Source organism: Corvus cornix, chromosome 7 (assembly GCF_000738735.6).
Source record: "Corvus cornix cornix isolate S_Up_H32 chromosome 7, ASM73873v5, whole genome shotgun sequence".
In the NCBI taxonomy this organism is placed as follows: Eukaryota; Metazoa; Chordata; class Aves; order Passeriformes; family Corvidae; genus Corvus; species Corvus cornix.
In genome coordinates, this window is record NC_046337.1 from 4,820,797 (window position 1) to 4,846,043 (window position 25,247).

Here is a 25,247-nt window from a genome sequence, read left to right on the forward strand (position 1 = left end):
TTCTGTTAGTTTCCAAGTGAGCTGACACCAGAGGGGGAGTGCCTCTTAGGCAGTTTTGCTGAATGAGCTAAAAGAATTTGGCTCGTTAATATATTCTTTGTTTGAAATTGGAATTGGAATTTTGCAAGCTAACTGCAGCCTTTAGGAACTTCCCTTTTTGTCATGCTCAGTGAGGTTGATCCTGCCATTGTTCCCCAAAGGAGCATAAAAATTTATTTTAAAGAAACTGTTTGTGTGCATGTTTTTCTTCTAAAAGAGCAGGCTCAAGGCTGAATTGTGATACAGAGAAAACCATGGCAAACCATTTTATAGACGAGCTGTATATTAAAGATTACATGCACAAACCTCAGAAACTTTTGCCTGTGATATTTCGAGGTGACTGCTTTGATGCTTCTGGTATTGTCGCTGTCTACACAGGCAGAAACTGTGTCATTTCATGTAGGCATAGTTCATTTCAGACGGGCATTTTTACCATGGGGGCTTTTCCAGGATCCTGTGCCAATCCTGCTTTGCTTTGTGCTTTGGGTAGCGACATTAAGCTTTTGGGATCTCCTCGAGGAGAGGTGTTTTTCATTGTCTCTCTCTCATGAGGCATGATCCTCTTGTGAAGAAATCTTTTTTTTTTTTTTTTTCCCTTGCTTCCAGAGATTAGAATTCACCTTCCTTTCTTAGGCTTAGTCTTTGGGTCTCTGTGCATTAGTGTTGGAACCCTGGATTTAGAAAATTTAGGTTTCTGGGATATATGTAACAATATGGAGGATTTGGGGTGTGGATTTGTTCTTCTTCTTTTCTCCTTCTTCTTCACAAATCTGGCTGTTCTGCTATTGGGTCAAAAAAACCCGCAGTGCGGATCATGAATAGTTAGTTATTGGATTAAAAGTAAAAACAAATTACTTGGCATGCCATAATTGGGTGTTTTGGACCTTAAAAGGCCTTGGAAGTTAGAACTCATGGCCATTTTCCACCTTGTTAACTAAGAGGCACATCCCGTGCAGCTGTGCTATAGATAAATAAACATCTAAGTCCGAAGAACAACCTCGGGTCCTCTGCCTTTTAATCCAAACTCTGAGTAAAAGAACTCAGGAAACAAAAGTAAAGAAGAAAAGAAACGATAAAAGAGAAAATTAACACATTAGGAATCCCTAAAAAATGGGAAGGTGAAGCATAGTAATCACAGGAGTTGGATTTACACTCAGAGTATGACCCTGCCAAGGCCTGCAGGTATTTCCACTGCCTTGAAAGGCTGGATTGATACTTACATGTAAATAATTCTTGAGTAAGTGCATTTACAGCAGTTAAAGTAGCCTCTTTTGAATTCAGCTAATGTTTTAACTCCTCAGGCTGCAAAGAAGAGCTTGAGCACCAGGCTGCTGCTCTTCATGTGTGGAGGATGATCCTAAGAGTGAGCTTACACAATTTAATAGTACTTGAGGTTAGGTTATTAAGAAGGTACAAATGCGATAAATGCTTCAGTGTATCTATTAACTGAGAAGATTGAACAAATGTGCATGGTTGCCATCATTTTTATTCTGAGAATGATGACTGAGATGCAATTACATTGTTGGTTTAGCTCTGGAATAATTTTTTAGCTAATTAAAATGGAATTGGCCTAATTTAATCACGTGCAACTGACAGGGCAGCAGCTGCTTTTAAAAGCTGTCAAAATATGAAAAATATGATAATAGCTTTGAAAATACTTTAAAATTTTGGGACTATTTTAAGAACACCCATATAAAATAGCTGTTATGAACTGTAGTCGAGGAAATTTAATTTCCCAAGTACCTGATAGCTTTACAGGTTCTACAGCTTATTCAATAAAGAGGCTTAACCTGTTTGAACTGTGTTTTGGGAGTCATTTCAGCCTAGGAGTCCCTTCAGCAAGACTGATGGGACTGAAAGTCTCCCTGCACCTTCAGGTTGAAGACTGCACTTTATAAACCTTTTTATCTTGAATCTTTTTGCTTTAACTCTTGGTACTTCTATTTTCCTTGTCATTACCCGCTCTTTTATCACTTTACTTAGCATATAACCCACTGTGCAGGAGTTTGTCATCCCAATTATGAGGTTAAGTAGGAACTTTTCATCTTCACAGTGGACCAGTTGACTTTGATCTAGTGATTTAATTTTTGATGTTACTTATGTTAAGCTTGCATTGGGCTTCAGAATCATCATGGCTTTTCAATGTGTTTTCTATATTTGCCTGAAATAGTCTTTTATTCTGTAGGCTTATTCTATTTTAGTGAGCTGACAAACACATGTACATTCTTTAATTAAATCACTGCAAATGTTTTGATTTTTGCTATATAATATTGGAGTCACTTTTGAAGATTGTATTTTGGTTTGTTTATTTCATCAGCTTCTGAGAACTTTTTAAATCTTTATGTTACTGACATCCTGTATTTTTACAATGTAAAGATGGAGAGACTTTCAAGGCTACTTTTTTCAGAGGCTGTGTTTTACTTAAGGTTTTCCAAAATTTAGACTCAAATACATTTCTTACATTTCTGATGTTTTGCTTATATTATTTTGGTTTTGGTGAGCAGAGACCTAATAGTTGATTTTTGTAATGGTTTAGGTTATAGTCTCAGACTTGACAGCAGGACAATAATGTATATTAAGTGTCCAGTCTAAGCTCTGTCTAAAATTGTGATCAAGCCCTCAGACTTCACAGAGAATTCCTGTTTTTCCTGTTTATGTGTTTTTCCCCATCTCACTCACACCCTATCCAGTGAAAATACAAGTACCACAGTGGCCTTTCACATCATTCTCTATTAAACATTTTGCATTTAAACATTTAAAACAAATCAGTTTGAAAGTTCAGTGGCATTTTAATGGATGGTTTACACATTTTCTTCTGAGAAGTGTTGTGTATGGTGGATCAGAAAAAGTATAGGGAAAGGTTATTAAGCACTGCTCAAGGTCTGTATTCTAAGATGTATCAAGGTATATCTTAAAATTTAAAATTTTTCAAAATTTTGAATTATTTGCTCATTATCTGATATTCATTTGATAATTTGAAGAGATTTCCCTTCACATGCAGGAATGGCTCTGACAGGACAGTTTAATATCCATGTTTATAGCTCGATGAAAACTTAATATTATATTTTCCATGAAAAGTGAAATGAGGATGTTTGAGGAGAGGGAATTGTGTGGGGTCTGTTTTAGCCCAGGAAGCTGATGAATGTTTTGTACACCTTTAAAAGGAGGAATTGCTTTTTACTAGGACAGGAAGATGAAAAAAAAAAAGTAGTTTTAATTGAAAGGTTCAGCAGACATGAAATTTTACAGCTTGCTTGGTCATTATCGCTTCTCACCAGCACCTGGAATCAGCAGAGCTTTGCTCCTAAGAGGCTGGGTGTCCTCAGCAGTGCAGATCTAAGCAATTAGGTCATGACCGAAGTGACACAAACAGAAATGGTGACATTTGTGGGCTCTCGGTGACTTTAAGTCTGGTTGCCTCAGGAATGAGGTGGAGAGGATGCAGCAGTCTTTGGTACATGGTTAAAACACCTGACAGCTGTGAGTGTCTTCATGGGAACAGCTTTGGGGAAGGAACAACAACGTGGGAAAAAAAAGCAGAGCAGTGGCAGATGTGTTCAGAAAGGAGTAGTGGAATATTTGTCTGTATTCTATCTGTCGTAGATCTTTTTGTACTTTCAATTTGTTTCCTTTCTCTTTTTTCTTAATCTGCATTTGTAGCCACATTGTTTTAACGTGTACAGATGCCAGTTAGCTTCAGAATATTCCTTTATGTTCTGTTTGATTCCTTGAAGCCACTATGTGCATGTAGCTGTGCCAAATATTTTCAGTATTTGTTCCCCTCACAAAACAGGAAGGTAGAATGCTGTGAGCTGATGGTGCAGGTTTTTTTTGTGGGGTTTTATTATTATTATAGAATATTGTAACCTGTAACTAAATATGTTTAAATATTACAACCCACCATAACTAAACTATGAGAATAATGTGCTCCTAAAACAAAAGGAAAATAATGGCAAAAAATTCTTCATCTGTTTATGTTCCTAAAGAAAAAAGAAAAAACAACTAAAAACCCTCCCCAAAACCCCATTGTTTAGTCCTAGCATGGCTGTTAGTTTTAAAGTTGCTTTTTATTTCTTTTCCCAGGTGATAATGCCTGTCGTGTTAATAATGGAGGCTGCAGCACTCTTTGTTTGGCCATTCCTGGAGGCAGAGTTTGTGCCTGTGCTGATAATCAGCTTTTGGAGGAAAACAGTACAACCTGCATGAGTAAGATTCTTACAGAATATCTGAGTTGATGCTGCTGTTAAGGGATCGAGTCAGACCTGAAAATAAAACCAGAAAGTGTGGCCTCCTAGAGGTTCTATAAGACAAATAAATTTACTTGAATAAAGATTCTAGTTAAAGACAGTTTACAGAATGCAAAAGATTTTCCAGAGAAAACAGAATATCAAATACACTATTTAAAGATAAAATGCGTTGAAAAATATTTCAGCATATCTGATATGATAAAGCACCCAAATAGTACACTGACCTCTTCTAAAATATCAGAAATTAATCCATATAATTATTAAATTAAATATATATGAACAGTTTTCAGATTATTTTACTGACTTAGTATCTTAAACGGAAATGTGACATTGAAACCTGCATGATGAAACTGTTCATAAAACATGTTAAGTAGATGTATTTATATATAATAGGTTCTGACACAGAGTGTGCAAATATTGCTGTCTTTGCTCTTTTCTTTAGATATCTTCATTGAAACAATGATAAAAATTGGTATAATAAAAGGTGGGATTTTCAGTTAATATAATAACTTGCCAGGTACTACAGGTTTGGTTGGTTTTTTTTAATGTTTAGACTTGGTGTCTGTAACTTTCTAAAAATTTTCTCTTTTTTTTTAAGTCTCTTTGATCTATTTCTTGAAGTGAAGTGTGTAACATTTTACATGAGTCTCCAGCAATAAGTTCAGTAGAGATGAGTAAAGCATAAGGATTATTTCCTAACATGATGAACATTATGGAACTTGTAATGACCTTGGATTTGACCCAAATCCATGGCAGGCAGAGCCATCAGTGTTGTTAAAAAAATGGCTATTTTTCTCTTTTAGCAGAAATTACTGCAAGGTGGACTCCTCACTGGAAAGATGGAATGTAGGCATTAGGAAGAGAGGGTAGAGATGGAGACTGGAATGAGACAGAGTTCCTGCTTTTTCCCCAGCACACTGGCTCTTTCCAAGGACTCTGGTATTCCTCACAGGGTCCTCACACATAGACTGATGTGTGGCATTTACACACGGAGCATTCTGAACCTGATGTTGAGAAATACATCTGCCTGGCCTTATCAATAAGCTGGTAGCTTGCTACATAACTCTACCCCAGCAGAATTTTATCCTTTCTTTTCTGCCAAGTCTGTACCAGTGCATAATGCAGGTGTTTGAGTTGTTGCTTGGATACAAGAATCAGTTTTTTAGTAATCATTTTCTATCCCTAAATGTGCTCCAGATTTTGGCCAATGACTGTCAGAATATTTCCTTTTTTGCTGTTGATGAGGTATTGCAATATTTTAAACAGATATTTTTACACTGTCCTCTAAGCAGCAATTTGAAAACCAGTTTGAATGCCATTCTATTCAGAGTTTTTCCCTTTATTTGTAGTACATTCTACACAGTGTAGTGTATACTACTATACAGTGTAGTGCACTCAGATACTTGTGCTACTACGGGCTGCAGGTGGAATTACCTCAGACACGCCGAGCTTACGTAAAAATGTTCCTAGTAGCAAGAACAAGAATTGATATGTATTTATGTAGGGGCAGCATTGCACTCTGGATTTATCAAGCAGATAAAGAGATGTGCTTGTTGGATATTTTTCCCAGTTAAAGAGGGAGAGGTGATGCCCCAGCTGTGCAAGGCTGAGCAGTTCCAGTGCAGCAACAAGCGCTGCATCCAGGAGCGCTGGCGCTGCGACGGGGACGACGACTGCCTGGACGGCAGCGACGAGCACTCCGACATCTGCTGTACGTATGCATTTGCCTTTTCACCCACAGCCCGTGCTGGATTTCAGGGATTGCAAACTAAGCAATGCCAGCCAAACAAAAGTGATCACCCTTAAGCCATCCATGCAAATCTTTCATTTCCTCCTTTCCCTGCGTACAGTAATAGTAGCCCTTTCGAATCTCACTGGTGCACTCATTTCATAGTGCAGTGCAAGAGCAGTTATCTTTTGGGGTTGGCATCATCATTGCTGATTCTTTAAATATTGGTGGTTTTTGCTTTGTTTTCCACTATTTTTTGCATGGGTCACAGTATAACACCCGATGGGAGGGAATGGAAAAAGAGAGCCATGCTGTTCTTGGTAGTGTCACTAGCAGGAGTAGAGGTAATGGGCACAAACTGCAAAGCATTAATTTTATCTGAACATCTGAAATATAACGTTTTTTACTGTCAGACACTGCAGTAGATTGCCCATAATTGGTTGTGGAGTTTCTGTCTGTGGAGATGCTCAAAATTTGTGTGGACACAGTCCTGAGAAACCTGCTCTATCTGGCCCTGCTCAGGCAGGGGATTACACCAGGGGATCTCAGCAGGTCCCTTCCAACCATGAAAATTACTGAAATTGTATAATACATTTCTTTAAAAAAAAAAAAAAAATCCAACAAAAATCCTCAGGAAAAAAAAAAAAAAAAAAAGAAAAAAAAAACCCGAAAAACCAAAAACAAAACCCAAAAACCCCACAAACAACCAAACGAACAAACAAAGCAAACAACTCCCCCCCAAATCCCCCCACCAAGAAAATCAAACCTGCAGCAAAACCAAAACCCAAGTCCCTAAACCACTTCCAGTACTAAATTAGATATACTTTGTCTTTGAAGTTACAGTTTTACAACAGATGTATTTTTTTGCTGCACGGGAATTCCACTGTTGAAATGAAAAATAATAGAAAACGTACCAATTATGTACCTGTCATTTCTGGAAGGTCCTTAAGTAACCTGCTATTAAATTAGTGTAGCAGCACTGAGAATTCTTTTCCTTATTCTATTTGTCTCAATGCTTTCTATTTCTGTCCTTAGCTTACTTCTCTAAACCAAATATCCTTTACAGAATGAAAGTACATTATTTCTCCCAATCAGTTGTAGAAATGAACTCTCTTCTACTCTGCACTGTTGTTCTCTGTGTCTGAAAACTCTTATCATAGTGTCTCTTTCTTATCTCTTCGAGACCAAACAACTCTAAACTGTTCTTGGGTTTTGTTAGTTTTTCATTGGGTTTTTTGGTTTGTTTGTTTGGTTTTTTTTCCCCCCTTGTAGATTATGTCAGGTTTTCTTTAGATTTCATTGCTCTTTTCTAAGTGATTCTCGGGGATGGATGTCCAAAACTGGATGTGTGTATTTCTGCTGAGGCTTTTGTGAAGCTGGTTAGGCTGAGAGAGTGTGTTTGTGAAGGGTGATGGTTTATTCATCCTTGAGTAAGTCTTGCCTGCTTCACACAGGCCTGATGCTGCTGATGCAAACTGATCTTGTGATCATCTGTAATGCCTAGACCTTTTTCAATATATCTATTAAATGACCAGTTTGGGGTTTGTTTGTTGGGTTTTTTTTTTTTTTGTTTTCCCAGCATTTATGCATTTTGATAGCTGCATGTAGTCATTCCTGATTTCAACAATATTTTTTGAAATATTTTTTCTAGTTTTGAATTTTGTTTTGATACTGGGGTCTCTTTCTTTCACTTAAATTAAGGAGTTCAACTAATAAACACAGTGAGAAGGAAAATCTTTCAGCAGATTTGACTTGATTGTCTTTTAAATTAGTGTAAGGAAGACCAGTTCATTGATCAAAGCTTGTAATTCTCTGAGGATTTATACAGATATAAATGAAATCATAATGTGGTCATAAACCTGAATGTGATCTACAGTTTACATGGCCAGTGTGATAACATTGAGCTCAGCAGTTGCCGTGGTAACTCCAATAGTTCTTTATGAGTTTGAAATATTTGCAATTATGAGTAGAATACACACATGTTGCTAAATGTTTATGAGCAAAAGCTTAACTACCATTTAAAGCAGTATCTGTGTCAAGTATTAAAGTCAAATTTTAAAAAAAAAGTCTTCAACTTGTGATTTTATTACTTGGATGCTTCCAGTTTTGTTCTCCAGTCACATTGCAAAGTATGTTGCTTCGGAAGTATGAGATGTGGGACAGCTTTCTGCTCAGATTGTTAACTAATCTCTACTTCCTGTATTTCTGCACCCTGCACACAAACCACTCACAGAGGGTTCATGTGCTATTGATATCACCCTCGCTCTGTGTTGTCTGCAATTGGAAGAATAGGCAGAAAGGTCAAAGATAAAAGCTACTGAAATGTCAAGGATAAGCCTGCAAGACATCCTTTCATTTTAAATACCCTTTGTTTCCAGATGTATGTTAAACTTTAAAAAAGAGACTGTGGATGGCTGAGTAGGTGAAAAATAGCTGGAGATTATTTTTAAGCCAGCGTTTGAAACCGTGTGCAGTTTACTGTTCTTGTCTAGATCGAGATGAGCAGGATCTGCTAATAATAGATGTTGTTATTAGCATGAAAAAAGCAGAACATAAACACTACTACAGTTGCAAGAGAAGGCCAGTAGTATTTACATAAATTCTGTGCATTCAGCTTCATCCTTTCCATGAGAATTGGTAGCCAGCAAAAACATGTTTGAGAGATAACTTGTTCACTCCTCAATACCAGATTTTTTTTTTTTGGTTAGTTTTACACCGTGTTGCATATTTCACTTTTTGACACCTACAATTTCATGGTGAGTAAACAGCAGATCTATATGTGGCCATTGACAGTAATGTGCCTCATTTTAGAAGCATTTTATGACTTGCCCAAATCCCTGCTCACTGTGGTATCATATTTTGGATCTGCACTTAGCAGTTTGCATCTGCTCCCTTCGGTGTTTTCCTTTGTTTATTTGCACTTCAGTTTGCAAACCTCATCACGCTGCTCAAATGTGATCAAGGACATCTTTCTTTAAGGAAATAGCAGCACTATAAAATGCTGCTACCTTTTATCACTTAATAGAAGAGGATCTCCATACTGGCATCTTTACTATATGTTACTTAATTTATGAATGAAGCACTGCAATATTTCTAATTGACTGGTGTGCTGAACAATCTTTATGTCATGGCAGTTATATATACAGGATAACCACACTAACAGCATTACCAGGGAATACCATTTCACGTGCTCTTTTCACAGATTTCACAGCTGTTTTTCTCAGATTATTTTCTTAGGGAAAAAACCCGCTCTTTTTTTCTCCACAGTCAATCATAGTTGTCCTGATGATCAGTTTAAGTGCCAAAATAATCGCTGCATTCCCAAGAGGTGGCTTTGTGATGGAGCTAATGATTGTGGTAATAACGAAGACGAATCAAATAAAACTTGTGCAGGTAAAAATTTTACTTGGTTGTGCATACAGGTTTTCTAACTTCAGTTCCATAAATAGTTCAGGACTGATTTGAACTGAGCTGAACCAGTCTGCTACTTGTAATCTGATTATTGATGTTTTAAATGAATTCAGATTTTGATGCCATCAAGGCTGGAATACAAATTATCTTTTACTTAATCCATGTGCTTGACTGTGTTTTCCAAAGTAATTCAGCTCTTAATCTCTCCATATGGGTCCACTGTCAAAGCAATGCTCAGGTACAAACTTTGAGGTACAAATCTTTTTTGGCAGTTACCATTTTGTGTATTAACATGCTGTGATGGGTGCCATGTCACCTGTAAATTTTATTTTTTGCTGATTTATTTTATGCATAATTATTCAATTTCCACTCAGTGCCTTGAAATCCTTTTCATTTCTGAGTTATTAACTGGAGAGTGGGTTTTTAAGGAAATAGCAAGATGAAGATTGTTTACTGATTCCACTGTAGTAAATCATGGAATTCCCAATCTGCCCTCTGCTTGTGTGGAAATGATGTTTACTGCTTGTTGTCTGAGTACACTAAACAAGCATTAAACCTCAAATATGCAAAATGCCAGCCATCAATAAGCTGATGACTGTTTTGAGCTGAAGTACAGTGAAAGACAGCCCTCATTGTATATTAAAACATTCCCCGATGTCTTACTGCCTTGATACTCTTTGATATCCAACTGTTGCTTGTAGAGTGAGAGTCTAATTTGAAGACCATTTTTTTTAATCCCTGTGTCAGTTGGCTATGGATTGAATTTTGTAGTCTTGTTTTTCCCTTTATTCCTGCAGTGGCAAACACTGTTAACGTTTAAAAAATTACTTCTTTGAAGTATTTTAAACTTTCATTCGTCTTTTTTGTTTTGGGCTACTTCTATGAAGAAAAAGGAAAATGGTAGTTGAAAATAACAAATGAAGAAATATTCTTTCAGTTACTGGGGTTTTTGACATATCAGCCATTTTTTTAAAGTGTAGAATAACATCCAGGTGAATTCTAAAAGCTTAAAATTTGGAGTAAAAATCGGTGTTGCTCTTACTGCCACTATTATAGGTTCACATTTTAAATAAACAAAATTATACGTAATGACAGTTTTCTACGTTAGCTTTTTAGTGGCATTTCACTATTCATCAGCTTTCAAAGTAATTTCTGTAGTTACATAGCACAAATTCCTTTAGTGATCCTTATTTTGTCGGGAGAAAGACATGCATTGATTCCTTTAATGCATGATTACAGTTAAGCGTTTGCAAAGGCAAGGATTCTAAGAACAGTGAGGCCAAGCACATCACACACAACCTAATTCCCATTTTCCTGTGTAAATATGAATTTCACAAGATCATTGTTCATGTTATGGAATACAAGTTACTAATATTCCAGTTGGTGGACATTTTCATGCCCTGATTTTTCTTTACTTCAAGCATTAGCGTATATTAATGCTCTTCTCACCACCTAGTTTTGCATAATTATATGTAGAATTTCATGATCTTTTATGAGGAAGAAACCACTAAGAATTCCACACAGCAGAGATAGAGCACAGCCCTGCAGATGACCCCAGTGTTCTCTGAAATCAGAGGTGAATGATGTTTAGTCAGAGCAGGGGAAAGGTGCAGCAGGCCAGGATGTGCCCTCCAGCCCTGCAGCTTCTAAAATCAGGCACCCACCAAGAGACCTAACAGATCTAGTCCATTTCCCTTGTATTTTTGGAGTGTTTTGTCTTGACAGCAAGAACTTGCCAGGTTAATCAGTTTTCTTGTGGGAATGGACGGTGTATTCCATCATCATGGCTGTGTGACAGGGAGGATGACTGTGGAGATGGAACGGATGAAATGACATCCTGTGGTAAGTGCATTTTTCTTTTGGGGGGAAAAAGTAAAAATTATTACTAAATTATTATTAAAAAGTAAAATTATTCCGTAAAATATAAAACACATAAGGATCTCTTTTCATGTGAACTGAACTGATAATACTATTTCTGAAACAGCAAATAGAATTTATTTGATTAATAAATAAATCCAAAGCAAATGCAGCATTTTCTATTTAATGAGTTTTTAACTACAATACCAAATATGCAGATCAATCAACACTTTTTTAATTTACAGCCCATTATCAAATGCTGTCACCCTCAAAAATTATTCTTTATCTCTGCTGCATACCTCTCCACATGGGCCCCCTCAGCATATTCTAGATGTCAATAAAATCAGCCTGTTTCAAGCCTCAACAGAAGGATATTTGATCTTTTATTTTTCAGAAAAAAAAAATAAAAAAAATTCTTGGTTCTATCACGAGAGAGTATCAGCAGCTGTGCTGACTGCTGCTTTGCTGAGATACTGCAGAGACGGGCGTGCTCTCTCTAATCAGCTGCTGCCAAACAATTAAGGATTTTAATAGTCATTTGTTTTGCAGGGCACCAGTAACTGCTGTGAGTCTGAGAGCATAAGGGTCAATGAGCTGTCTGCAGATGCAGAATCACAGAGTAAGATGTATTGAAGTGTAGAATCACAGAGTGGTCTGGGTTGGAAGGGACCTTAAAGACCGTTTTGTTCCTGTCCCTGCCATGGACAGGGACACCTCCCACTAGACCAGAGCTGCAACCAAAGTGGCATTGAATGTTTGCAGGGATGGGGCATAAAATGAAGTTATTACATGAGTAAAAATAATAATATTATTAAGGTAGACTTCTAATTAAAAATTAAATAGAGAACACCAAGAACTTCATTGAACAAAGGTGGTTATCCTACTTCAAAGTAGAAAAGGGTGGGAAGAAAAGCTACCATTGATGACAACACTTCATCACTTTCTTCTAGGAAGTTCTTGCTCTTTTTGTTTGGTTGGTTTTGGGTTTTGTTTGTTTGTTTTGGGCTTGTTGATTTGGGGGTTTTGGTGTTATGGGGTTTTTTTGTTTGCTTGTTTGTTTTTTTTTTTTTTTTTTTGTTAAACACATTGCAGTGACAAAACAAATCTGTTCTGAGAAAAATAATGGAAGTGTGCAACTGCAGCAGCACTTAACCACAATATCTGCCTATGCCATTGGCTTTAGAAGAAAAAGAAGTCTGAAAAAATTCAAACTATCTTTAAGTTACTCTATGCAGAAGCATATTTGATAATTACAGAAACAAATAACTGTGTTCAGTACAGAAGATTCTTGGTGAATTATATTGTCTCAGATTTCTACTACTTTACTGGAATGCCTGGAAAAACTGCTTGTGAAGGCTGACATTTTAATTTTAGATGCCAGTGTAGAGTAACTTTATTTCTTGGCTGTTCTTTAGCTTGGTACTTATGAAACTTCTCGTTTCATAGTGCTCCATTTGCTGTCTCTTACTGCAGTGCTGTTGCAATTGGAGAACCCTTATGTAAATAAGCTCAGAGAAAAGAGAGTTTGTATCAGTCATGAAGCTGTAGTTAGTCTTAAATACTAGCAGGGTTAGTGGGAAAACCAGCCCTGGTCTGATGGGAATGTAGGACTATGCCATTTGTCACAGAGTGATGAATTTCATGATCCATGTTGAGGAAGGGTAGGGTTTGGACAGTATTTATACTTTAAGCCTTTTTTGTCTTTTCTTTTTTGTTGTCTCACCTTTCTTCCCTCTCCAGATTAAGTACCCGCAAGGAAGCAAATGTTTGCTGCAACACACTTGTGTAATTTATGCATATAGGATGGTGGCAGAACATTACTGAAGAGGATGTATGTTAAATAGTTTTTATTTCTTTTTGAACACTTTCACAGAATTCCCAACATGTGAGCCACTAACTCAGTTTATCTGCAGAAATGGAAGATGCATTAGCAGCAAATGGCTCTGTGATTCAGGCAAGTATCAAGCTCCCTGTATCTGAAATGAATATGAAGAATATCACACACATACTGCTTTGATGTTCTTTTTTTCTGAGACTCATATTGTCAGTTTGGCTTGCAAGTGGTCAGAGAATAAATAAAGCATTTTTAAATTACTGACCTGACCTAGAAATCACCAACACTAAAGGTTCAGATAAGGAATGAGGCATTGGATATGGTAATAGGTACAAATACTATATTATCTAGCATGAAGTAAGATGATTTATTATTTAAAAAAAAAAAGAAAAGAAAAGCTATTGCTTATGAAAGTATTTTCTGTTTTTAGAAAAATGGTTTCAGTGACCAATATATCTGATTTTTTGTTGTTTGTGGACAAGTTCAATTAAATAAATAGCATCCCTGAAGAGCAAAGGCCAGCAAGACTTTACAATGTATTTAGTTCTTTTGGCTGGAAGAGTACATATTTGAATGTTAAAATGAATCTCCTCTCAGAGCTTGTGGCGTGGGAGTGATGTTGCTCCAGTCCTAATAACGTTGGGTTGGTCCAAAGCATTTGGTGTTTCTATAATTTCATTTGTCTGACAGGAATTTTCAGCTGTAAATGGACAAATTCCCGAAATTTTCACAGTGTGCTGACTGAACTTCTGTGCATGGAGACCCTTTAGAGTGTGCCTAACGTATTTATCTCCTTCCTCCCTTGATGACCACGATCAAATTACGGGAATTGCCTTAAGACTGTTGTAATGACTGCAACATTAGAGTAATGAGAAACTACAGTCCACGATTATTTATGTGCTTTCTTCTCTTTGCACTCTTGTAAACACACGGAAACAAAGTTTAATACTATTGAAAAGAAATTCATCAGGTTTTTGTGTTGGTTTATATGAAGCTGTTTGTGTTTGTGGTTAACTATCTTAGGTTATCACAGAGAATAAAGTAAACCCACTGTGTTTGAAAGCCTGTGTAGGTACACACAGCTAAAGAAATTAGGAAAATCTACAGCCTTCTCATCAGCTTGCTGGTGTCTCTGACTAAATAACTGAGTAAGAGGTTAGACTACCCAAAATGACAGAGTTGAGTAGGTAAATAAGATTTAGATAGTGATTGCATTAGAAATAATTTGATGCCTGTGGGCAGTAAGCATACTACTTTATTTACTGCACTTTTTTTTTCCTCTTGCCTTTTTTAAAATTATTTTCCCTCCTTACATATTTCCTTCATATATTTTATATTTTAAAATATGAACATTTGCAGATGACGACTGTGGTGATGGAAGTGATGAGCTGGGCTGTGTTCACTCGTGTTCTGCTGATCAGTTCAGGTGTCAGAATGGCAGATGTATCCCAAGTCACTGGGCATGTGATGGTGACAATGACTGTGGAGATTTCAGTGATGAAACCAAAACAAACTGCAGCAGGGAAGGTTAGATTTTTTTGTTGTTGTTGTTGTTCCCACATTTTAATACTTATAAACAAAGAGAATACCTTGTTATAAATACCTGACCTTCAGCCAATGGAAAAAGAGAAGATGGTTTTACCCTTGGTATAGGTTGGAATGGGAAAAATGTCAAGTGCAATGTGATAACACAGAAGTGTATTATGGAAGAGGAGTGCATTTGAAAACAGAAGGGATATTACAGTGAGATAAGTTCTATAGTTTTACTTTAGTGAATTATGCTAGATGTGATGTTTGTCTTATTACAAAGATGCATGCTGTCTAGGTGAAGAGACAGTAAGAAGCATTCATTAAGTTATTATTGATATTTTCTGGTTTTTTTCATGCAGTGGAACAGTTAATACTCTCATTTTTGTGTAATGCAAGTCTTTGAATTTGTGACTTTTTTTACATAAAAGCATTTTAACAAACTACAACCCCATTTAAATGCCATACGTTGTATTTATTTGGGTGGGGAGAGAAGGAAAGGATGCTTATGGCAAAGGATAAAGAATAACCAGATCAGAACGAGAGAATATCTGTCATATTTTTCTCCTAATGTTTTTTATACAACAAAGTAATTGTACACAATATTACTGGCCCCTTTTCGTAAGTTTATATTCTAAATCTAGTTGCATACCTCATACAAATACCCAAATTACCAGAATGCCAGCATGAGTAAAATCCTTAATTTTTATATATTCACAAAAAATAATTTTTATTTATCTCTGTCAAAATGATTAGTCTGGAACTGAACAACCCACTTTTACCCCTGCTCATTTCCATTTTGAAACTTAAATCCTCGCTCTAACTTTTTACAATAGAATACAATAATGTAGATTATGCAGGAAAAAAAACAGCAAGGCAGTGTTAAACAAAATAAAATGTATATTTATAAATAGTGCTATAAGAATTTATTCAAATAATGCTTTTTGGTACAAGCAGGATAGTGTTAAGTATGCCATTGCTTTAAACTTGTTGTTATTGTCATTAGTATGTTTTTAAATAATAGAAATACAGTGCTAATAGTTTGGGAAAAGAAAAGCAGGAATAAAATTGAAAAGGCCATAAGCTAGAAAATAGTTAGAGAATTATGTATGTGATGAATAATTAAAATCTCACAGTAATTATTCTTTGAAGCAGTCAGTGCTGATTCCAGGGCTGCACTGAGTGAAGCTCCTTGCTGTGGAATTTAGAAGAGCTCCAGCTGCTCTGCCAGTGCTGTAATAGCACAAACCAGGCCCATGTGGGGGCCTTGTTAGAGCACAGGTGTGACCTTTCAAGTTTTGTGAATTAGGAGATGGACCTCATCAGGAGAACTAGGAAGGGTGAGGGAAAGCAGTTTGAGGATTAAACAGGGCTTATAAAGCATCAAGAAAACTTCACCAGCCTTGGGCCTCCTACACCTCCAAGCTCATTCCCATCTGACAGATATGAAAAAAGGAAATAAAAATTGGTATTGAGCCTGTGGTTGAAGGAAGTGAGGAGGATTAAGAGTTTGCTGGAAGCTTGTGTTGGAGTGATGAGTTACAGGATAGAAGAGGGCATTTTGAGTGTTATACTTGGGGACTCTGATTTTGGCTTTGGTTAGGAAGAGGACGCTAAGTCAGTGTAGACTTGGAATGGGACAAAACCTCTCACGAGCCAATTCTTCAATGTAATTCTTATTTTTCTAAGGAACTCCCTCTCCTGGAAGGTGCAGTGGAAGGGAATTTCAGTGCAGCCCTGATGGGAACTGCGTTCCTGAGTTGTGGCGCTGTGATGGAGAAAAGGACTGTGAAGATGGGAGTGATGAGAAAGGCTGTAATGGAACTCTGCGAGTCTGTGATGAGAAAACAAAGTTCTCCTGCAAGAGTACAGGTATGTGCTTGCAAATGCATTTTCCTCTCACTTACTCAGTGTGTGTCTGTGTGAGTCTGTGTTGTTTGATCGCTTATCTACTCTTTAGCTAATGATTTTAATGCTTAATACTAATAAGGTGAGGTTACTTATTGTATTCCTACCAAGAAAATTATACTGATTTACATGTCCTGTTTTCTAATTTACAATCTAAAATGGATGAGTTTTGAGATTACTTAAAGCTGAAACCTTTCTCTATGGTATTATATCAAATCAAATATAGCGTTTAATAGTACTCAAAAGTTCAATTTTCTTCTATTTCTTATTTTTGGCCCTAGAAGTAAGTTGAATAAAATGGTATAGAGTACCTTGAATACTTTGAAGAATTACAACTGCAGCACTGGAAATCTGGAGTATTGGAAGAAAAACACATTCTTTGATTATGTTTAAAATAGATTTTTCTTTTCTCTAGATATACTTCACTAAATGTTGTGAAAAGAATGTGGCAATCATTGCATGAGGGTATTTTGCCAAATAATGTTTAGATGGAACTTTTTTTTTTTAAGGGAAAGTCCCGTTAAGGAAAAAATTAATGTATTTCAGCACAATATTAATATTTTTTGTAATTTCTGTCAAATCTTTGTGTGATACTAGGGCTAAATTAACTTTCACAGCAATATTTAAGGTTGTAAGAAGTAGTAATATTGTTGCCACTGGGCAACTGTAATTATTGAAGGAAGGGAGAACTCATTCTAATGCCTGTGTTACAGCTAAGCACAATAAATGTTGCAGATGAGTTATGTTCAGAAGTTCTGTTCAAAAGTATCTTGCTGTTAATTGGATTTTAAAGTTACAAAAATCGTAATGTATAGATAAAGAAATATGGAATACTGAGTTGTCTAAATAAAACATTCCCTTTTGTGTTCTTACCATTTCCATAAAGATGTGTAGAATATGTACCATTTAAATGAAACACTTTCTACAAGTACAAATGGATTATTCACTTCTAACAGAGTGGTCTGTTTCCTGAAACTGATTGATAGAAACCCTGAGGAAGTGTATTTTCTAGTGCCTAAATGGGGAAAAAGTAACACCAATCCAAGTGGCAAAAGCAGAATTATTTGAGGGAAGAAAGGTAAAATCTCAATAGATGAGGTTTATTTTCATCAGCTACATTTGGAAAGCTAATGAGACAAGATCTCTTACTACTTTAGCTAAGGGAAAGCAGAGAGATAGGTTAGAGGTAGTGTGGAATACAAGATGAAGTGTAGATTTTAGTTGTTAGGGTTTATTACCTTTCAGAAATGCTTGCTTCTTAGGCTGGGCTTTGGTTTCTCACTTATCCTGAATGATTTTAGATACAGAGAATGGAAAATCCTTTCTGGTGGTAAGCTAAGATTTTCCAAGTACAGCTGCCATAATAACAGGAAAGAGCAAGTATTTAAATTCAGCATAATTGTGTGAATGAGTTCTCTTTTCAACAGAGAACTAGACCCCCCCCTTTCAAAGACCACTGTCCAAACTACATTCCCTCATTATATACTTCCCAATTTTGCAGTCATGTGTAAGGAGGGCATTATCTCAGTTTACAGGATGAAAGGAGACTTCTCTGGCTGCCACATAGAAATACAGCAAAAAAATACTTTTCATCCAACATTTGCTGAGTTCAAGGGTATACAGCTTTGATTTGGAGGAAAATGTGATCGTACTTATTTGTTGTGTGGAAAAGCCACTTGAGCAACCAGTTCTGACAGGCATAATTTTCTCTTTTGCAATTTTCCTTCCTCCTGGAAGCAGCAAAACTGCCATTCTGGAGGAGGCATGTAGTAATGCACTGTAGTAGAAAACAGCAAAGGTAAATTTGTGTTTAGTTACTTTACAGTTTGTTCCATCTGGTTTGGACAAAGGAATAATAATGAGTTTGAGAAATAGTTACTGGAATATTTCAGAAGAAATGTAACTTTATCTGTGCGTGATTCTAAAGAAATAATGCTGTCTGGCTTGTACATTTATGGCAGTTGTTCAGATGAGGAGGTACTGGCTAATTCTTCCCTCAGAGATTGCTAGGTATCTAGCAATCTGACATCTGATGCAGAATGTGATGGGTCTGTGTAGGAACGTGTGAATGGAGGGAGCTGAAACAGCCAGTGCTTCAGGAGGGAAATGGCAGCTGGTGAGAAGAGCAATAGGGAGATGTTGCTGCTGATTTTTTGCTTATTTCTTTTCATTTTATGTCTGTAAATAGTAGCTGCAGGGCCTTCCCTTGCTGTGGCTTTGGTTAATGTGTCACAATGCCACAAGCGTGAGTGCCAAGCTACAAAACCAGAATTTGTCAGCATTCAGCCAAAAGGGAATTTTCTGCTTAGAGGGATGCTGATCTCAAGAACCCATTGTACCCAGCTCCTTTTCCAATATTCAGTTAAGGATCTATGACAGAGGGTATTCTACAACTTGCATAGATGGCCTTTTGTCATTTGCCTCTAGTAATGGAACATTTTATTCCCAAAAAGTCATTTATTTTGGCTATGGAATGACTTCTGCCATATGTCTCCTCAACAACGTTATTTGTTGAATAAATAAACACTTTTGTTCATCCCCTTGCCTATCCTCCAATTTTGTTTAATGTTTTTACACCTTTAGTATTTTTGTTGGTCTCGCTGGAACTTTCCAACCTGGGCAGTCCTTGAGCTGCTGTATCCAAAGTCAGCCAAAATGCTGCAGGGTACTTGAGCTACCAGATTTCAGAATTGCTTTTCTAATTTTTTTCATAAACAGCCAATGTTTGTTTGTAGTGATGGGTGATGAAAAATATACTAGAGGTTGCACAGCAGTGGGGCATGAGAAGCAGTGATCACCTGATTGAGATTGTCTACTCTCGGGCTGCTTCTAGTCAATTATTTTCTGGTTTTAAATTAGATTAGGCTTCTTTTGAATTAGACTAGAATAAATTGTACAAAGATCCAACTTTCTATTTTAAATTCTGATTCTGTTCTCCGAAAATTATGACAGGCATGTACTTCAGCTCAGTTTCATGTACTACATAAATCTGTCCTTTTTATTCCATCTCCCTACTTTTCAGTTAGTAGTGCTACACCAAGAGCAGAATCTGTGCAGTCTCACTTAAAATGTCATCTAATTACTCTGATGGTCATAATAAAGTACTTCCGTGAAGACAAATGCAAAAGAGCCATGCATACTTCAGTTTAGTAAGCAGTGCATCTGAACTGCAATGTTTATTTGTCATACTTACTGTCCTTTTTATTTTTTCAAGCAGCAGTTGATGGTATCCTACCATTTTTTCATACCACTCTGTAGACTTTTTTTCTTTTTTTTTTTTTTCCTTACATGTAATTAATATATATGGGGGGGGGAAAAAGATTGAGGAAAGAAGTAGAATTTGTTTGGAATGAAAAATAGGGATGTACATAGAGGAAAGCAAGTCAATGGGAGCTGATCACAGTGATAAGGGAAGACATAACAACAGCAGCACTGGTACTGTCTGGGTGGGGATTGACAGAGTCCTGTTGTGGATGTGTGACCAAAGAAGCTGGCACTCAGGAGGGCTGGGAAGGAAAGGTTTTCCAGAAGCATGATGGGAAATTGGTAGTATTTTTATCTTTAGTTCATGGTGCCATTGTTTTCTGTGGTAACAGCTCTCTTCTCTAGGCCCATTTTGTTTTTCCTGTCTCATCCAGGAGTCATTTATAAACTTTCTACTAAAAGCTTTAAATACGACAAATGACCACATTTTTGAAACAATGTGATTCAATCTAAGTCCCAGGTGTGTTCTAAGGGACAAGTGAGATCATTTGCCATCACAATATTTTGGTAAATGTGTCAGATTGGAACATTCTGTAATGTTGATGGGAATGAGATTGAGTCCATTCTGTAGGTTAGGAAGGCGTTACATTGCAGCTTTAGGCAGTAAGAATTAGCTGTAGGAGGAAACAGTTCAATTAATGCTCCACCAAAGTAGTTTTTCTGCGGTTAAAGATGTAATCAGTCAAAAAAACCTCCTGGGTTCAGTATCCTGACAGAGACTGAATGGGTGTATAAATAGTTAATTCTGTTGATAATATCTGTAGGAAATAAAAATCGTTGGGGAAGCATTTGGATCAGGCTTTCTTGCTGCCCACGCCTTCTGTTTCACTGTGTTACGCAAAAGAGCGATGGAAAAGGGCAGATACAGCTATTGAGGCAAATAATTTATAATGGAACTTTACTAAAAAGGTTCCTGGAAGCCAGAAGTGTGAGTTTCACTAAGGGGCAATTAAAGGAAAAAATACTTCAGTGAATTTTAAATAATGATTTCAAGACAGTCATAATATTTCATTAAGTCCGTGTCTTGGCCAGTCCGTGTTTTCCCCGATGCCATACTCTGGAAAAAATGCAGTCCAGGTTTTCCTCCATTCCGTACTCGAGGAGAAATCCACTCCGGGTTTTCCCCCATTCCATACACTAGGAAGAATCCAGTCCGGGTCTTCCTCCATGCTGTATTCCAGAAAAATCCAGTCTGGGTTGGCAAATCTTGGCAAAGATTAATTCCTTGAAAGTATATTCTACTTAAGAACGTGTCATATCTATCATAAAGACGGATGAATCTTTCATCATAAAACATATCTTCACTAAGGTACAAGAAAGGCAGGGAAACTGATTTTCTCTGTAAACATTTGAACACGTAAAAGATTAAAATAACAGATTAGGAGCTCTACTGGAAGCAACTTCAATTTACTTTGGGTTATGGTTGGTTTGGTTGATGTTGGTATTTTCCATTAGCTTGCATTGTACTGCTGTGTTATAATAATATATAAAATCAATGATCATTCAAGATAATAAACAATAGGGTTACTTCTTTGAAACACTTGTGATTGCATGTAATGATAAGCTGCATATGTATCACGCATCCACTTTTGTTTCCTCTTTCCTGTGCAATTCTGTCTTTTAAGTATGGGATATTTGGGACTTGGGCCACTAAAGAAAAAAGTGGAAGATTTTCATTCTAATTGACACCCCTCCCTGCTTGTTTTCAAGCTGATTTTGCACTGGTAAAATGGTGTTCTGTTGTTTAAACCCCACATTCAATGTAGTATGATCCTGAAGCTTCACTTCTTGCTTTTCTTCACCAAAAGTGAAAACAGTCTCACATTTGTCTCATGAGTGCTGCAAAATTATGCCTTTCTTCAGTGTTCTTTTGTCTTTTATCCCCTTGACTTTCTGTGAGGACATCAGCATTTTTTGCATCAAAAGAAGTCTAAAATGTCAAACCAAAGGCATTAAACCAATCTTCAACAAATATTTCCCTTAAAGAAAGTTGAGATCTAAAATTGTATAAGCTTGGCAGGGTGGGCAGAAAGTCATGTCAGTTCATGCTGAGCACGTTTGAACTTGTGACTCTCAGGATTTGCCAGTCAGTTCCTGGGCATCCACCAGAATTGCTGTCAATGGAACTAAACATTCCCAGGATCTTCCTTCCCATTCCAATTGATTTTCTCTGCATAATTAATTCATGGGCCAAAAAAAAAAAATATTCTAGATCAGGTTCATGACTCATGGTTCTAGCTGTTCTCTCTCTATTAATTGGAAAATAAAGTACATGGCATTTCTGTTCATCCTTGGGGTTATCAAAATTTACAGCTAAACCCTCCTGGCTGTAGGTAGCAAATGGCAAGTTGAAAAATAGTTTGGGACAGGATCTCACACACACCTGTAAGTGTCAGCATTCACAATGTTGGCTCTTTTCATTAAAATCCCTGTCTTTGCAGATTCTAATTTAATATCTGTATGATTTAAAGGATTAAACCACCTTTTTTAATCAAGTGGTTTTCTTGCATCTCTAAGCATTGATGGTCAACACAATTTTTTTCCCATTTTGAGAAGTGATCTGAACACTGGTTTGACAAAACTGAAGTCATGTCAGAAATTTCATCTGCTTTAGTTATTTTGCCTAAAAGCTGATCATTTATCTGACTTCACTGGGGAATGGGTTGTGTCTATTTCCTAGAAAGATTTTTGCTTTGCAAACCTATGCTAATTAAAAGTCTTATATTGAAACATTGCTCCCATGGAGGGCTCTTGTAGTAGAAGAGAGATGAAGAAAGGCAGAAATTAAAAATAATTAGAGAATTTTAGTGTCATTTGGTGTATTTAGCAGATGATGAGGATGTGTATTCCTGCCTGTATTCAGTTTTGTTCAGCACAGAAATAAGTAGTATTGGTGTTGTTTTGAAAATTAGATTGTCAACAGTGCTGTGGATGATGCTTCAGAGTACAAGTGCAAGTTGATTTCTTTCTGCTCATCAAAGAGGAAAGAAGTATTAATAGAAAAGCATAATAAATAAAAAGAGAGAAAAAAATCTGTATATTGTTTTGAAGGGGTTTTTTTTTTCTCCTAAAGTTTGCTTCCAGTCTGATTTCCTGTGTTTATTGTCTCTTTTCCCCAAGGGAGATGCATTAGCAAAGCGTGGCTATGTGATGGCGATATTGATTGTGAGGATCAGTCTGATGAGGATAATTGCGAGGGCTATTTGTGTGGACCACCAAAATACCCTTGTGCTAATGATACCTCCATCTGCCTACAGCCTGAGAAGCTCTGCAATGGGAGAAGAGATTGTCCTGATGGATCTGATGAAGGCGATCTTTGTGGTACTTCTTTTAGACACATTTTTCTGATTGCTCATGATGCTGTCTGTTGTAATACCTCTTGTTGAGGAAAAGGTTCTCGTGTTAATCATACTGAAATTTTATCACTGGAGCCTGTGAGAGGATTTTTGTTTAGTTAAAATCTTAATGAGTTTATGCTTGAAGTACTAGTTTTCTTCAAATAAGGCAAAGGGGACAGATTCATTTTCGAACCCCTTAAAACATTCCTGGAGGTAAACAATTTAAAGGGCATTGGTGTGTAGGAAAGGACTTCACCTCATTTGCAGTTCTTTCCAACTACAAAAGCTTGAGTTCATACCATGGAATGGTTTGGCTTGGAAGGCACCTTAAAGGTCATCTCGTTCCAACCCTCCTGCCATGGGCAGGAGCACCTCCACTAGCCCAGGTTGCTCCAAAACCCATCCAGCCTAGCCTTGGGACAGTTCCAGGGATGGGGCATCCACAGCTTTTCTGGGGTCCCTGTGCCAGGGACTCAGCACCCTTGGAGTGAAAAATTTCATCCTAGTATCAAATCTAACCTGTCCTCTGTCAGTTTGAATCCATTCCTCCTCATCCTGTCACTCCATCCCTTGTCCAAAATCCCTCCCCAGCTCTCTTGTAACCCCTTTAGGCACTGTAAAAGGTGCCTAAAGGCTCCCTGGAGCCTTTTTTTCTTCAGGCTGAACATCCCCAGCTCTCAGCCTATTTCCAGAGCAGAGGGGCTTCAGCCCTTGGAGCATTTTTGTGGCTTTCCCTGCTCTTGCTCCAAAAGGTCCTCATCCTCCTCATGCTGGGGACCCCAGAGCTGGATGCAGTCCTTTAGGTGGGGTCTAACAAAACCTTTCTTTCTTTGAGGTCCAGCTTTATTTAATGCAGCCCAGGATACGTTTGGTTTTCTGGGCTGCAAGCTCACATTTCCAGGTTGTGCTTCTCATCCACATCCTCCTTCTCCTCAGGGCTGCTCTCAATCCATTATTTTTCCAGCCTCTGTTTGTTCTTGGGATTGCCCTGACTCAGTGCAGGTCCTTGTACTCGGCTCTTGAACTTCAAGAGGTTTGCATGGGCCTCACCTTTTAAGGCTGGCAAGGTCCCTCTGGATGGCATCTTTCCCCTCCTTTGACAGCCACAACTTGCTGAGGGTGCCCTTAATGCCACTGTCCATGTTACTGATCAAGGTGTTAAACGGGGTCAATCCCAACACTGGCTCCTGAGAATCACCACTCGCACGTGGAGCTGTGCTAAAATCTTGGAAGGTTGCAGTAAAGCTACGAGATGAACAGTTGCATATCAGATAATTTTAAAAACAAGTCTAGAAATCTGCTTTAGAAATACAAAATTTTGTTTGCATGTCTTTTTAGGAAGCCTTTTTAGGTGTTTTAGTTGACTTTAAGTATATACAACATAACTGACAGCTCCTGCAACCCTTAATTATTTTTTTTTTCCGTGTTATTTCAGATGAATGTTCACTTAACAATGGTGGATGTAGCCATCAGTGTTCTGTGGTTCCTGGAGGAAGAATTGTGTGTGCCTGCCCTGCAGGATTCAATCTTACTCTAGACAACAAAACTTGTGAGATTATGGATTACTGTACCAAGCACCTGAAGTGTAGCCAAGTTTGTGAACAGCATAAAAATACCGTCAAGTGCTCATGTTACGAGGGCTGGAAGCTCAGTAAGGATGGAGAAAGTTGTGTTAGTACAGGTAAGATGTTGCATGTTCAATATTCAGGATGTTCATAGCTGCTATTTAATAGCTATTTACTGAGAGCTTATTTCACTTTTTTTTTTCTATTCAAGAAATACAGGCTGGGATTATCTAAATGTGGGCTTGATGGCAATCTAAGGACTCATTAAAACTGTCCCTAGTCTTGATGTGCAAAGGGTATTGAAATATTAGGTTGTTCCTAATCTAAGAATGCTAACACCAGATGTTCCTAGAAATGGTATGGTTCAGAATACAGTATAATTCTGAAATTGTTTGAAGTTTTATAGTTTTTCATGTATATTTAATATGCATGGGATATATGTATATACATAATTATACATTCTACTATGTATTTTTAAGAACTGGATCGATCTGTAACATCATGATATTGGTCAGTATTAGTTCAGGG

General features: G+C 37.2%; 1 protein-coding gene across 1 annotated transcript in view; it reads left to right on the forward strand.

Moving 5' to 3' along the window:
* The window catches only part of LRP1B (LDL receptor related protein 1B), a 636,888-nt gene that overhangs the window by 419,538 nt on the left and 192,103 nt on the right, over positions 1–25,247 (forward strand). The window contains exons 15-23 of the mRNA XM_039555091.1: positions 4,123–4,245; positions 5,857–5,997; positions 9,283–9,408; positions 11,152–11,268; positions 13,157–13,237; positions 14,477–14,644; positions 16,334–16,516; positions 22,937–23,137; positions 24,590–24,835. Of these exons, the coding sequence (XP_039411025.1) occupies positions 4,123–4,245; positions 5,857–5,997; positions 9,283–9,408; positions 11,152–11,268; positions 13,157–13,237; positions 14,477–14,644; positions 16,334–16,516; positions 22,937–23,137; positions 24,590–24,835 (1,386 nt within the window). The remainder of the gene's footprint in view (positions 1–4,122; positions 4,246–5,856; positions 5,998–9,282; positions 9,409–11,151; positions 11,269–13,156; positions 13,238–14,476; positions 14,645–16,333; positions 16,517–22,936; positions 23,138–24,589; positions 24,836–25,247) is intronic.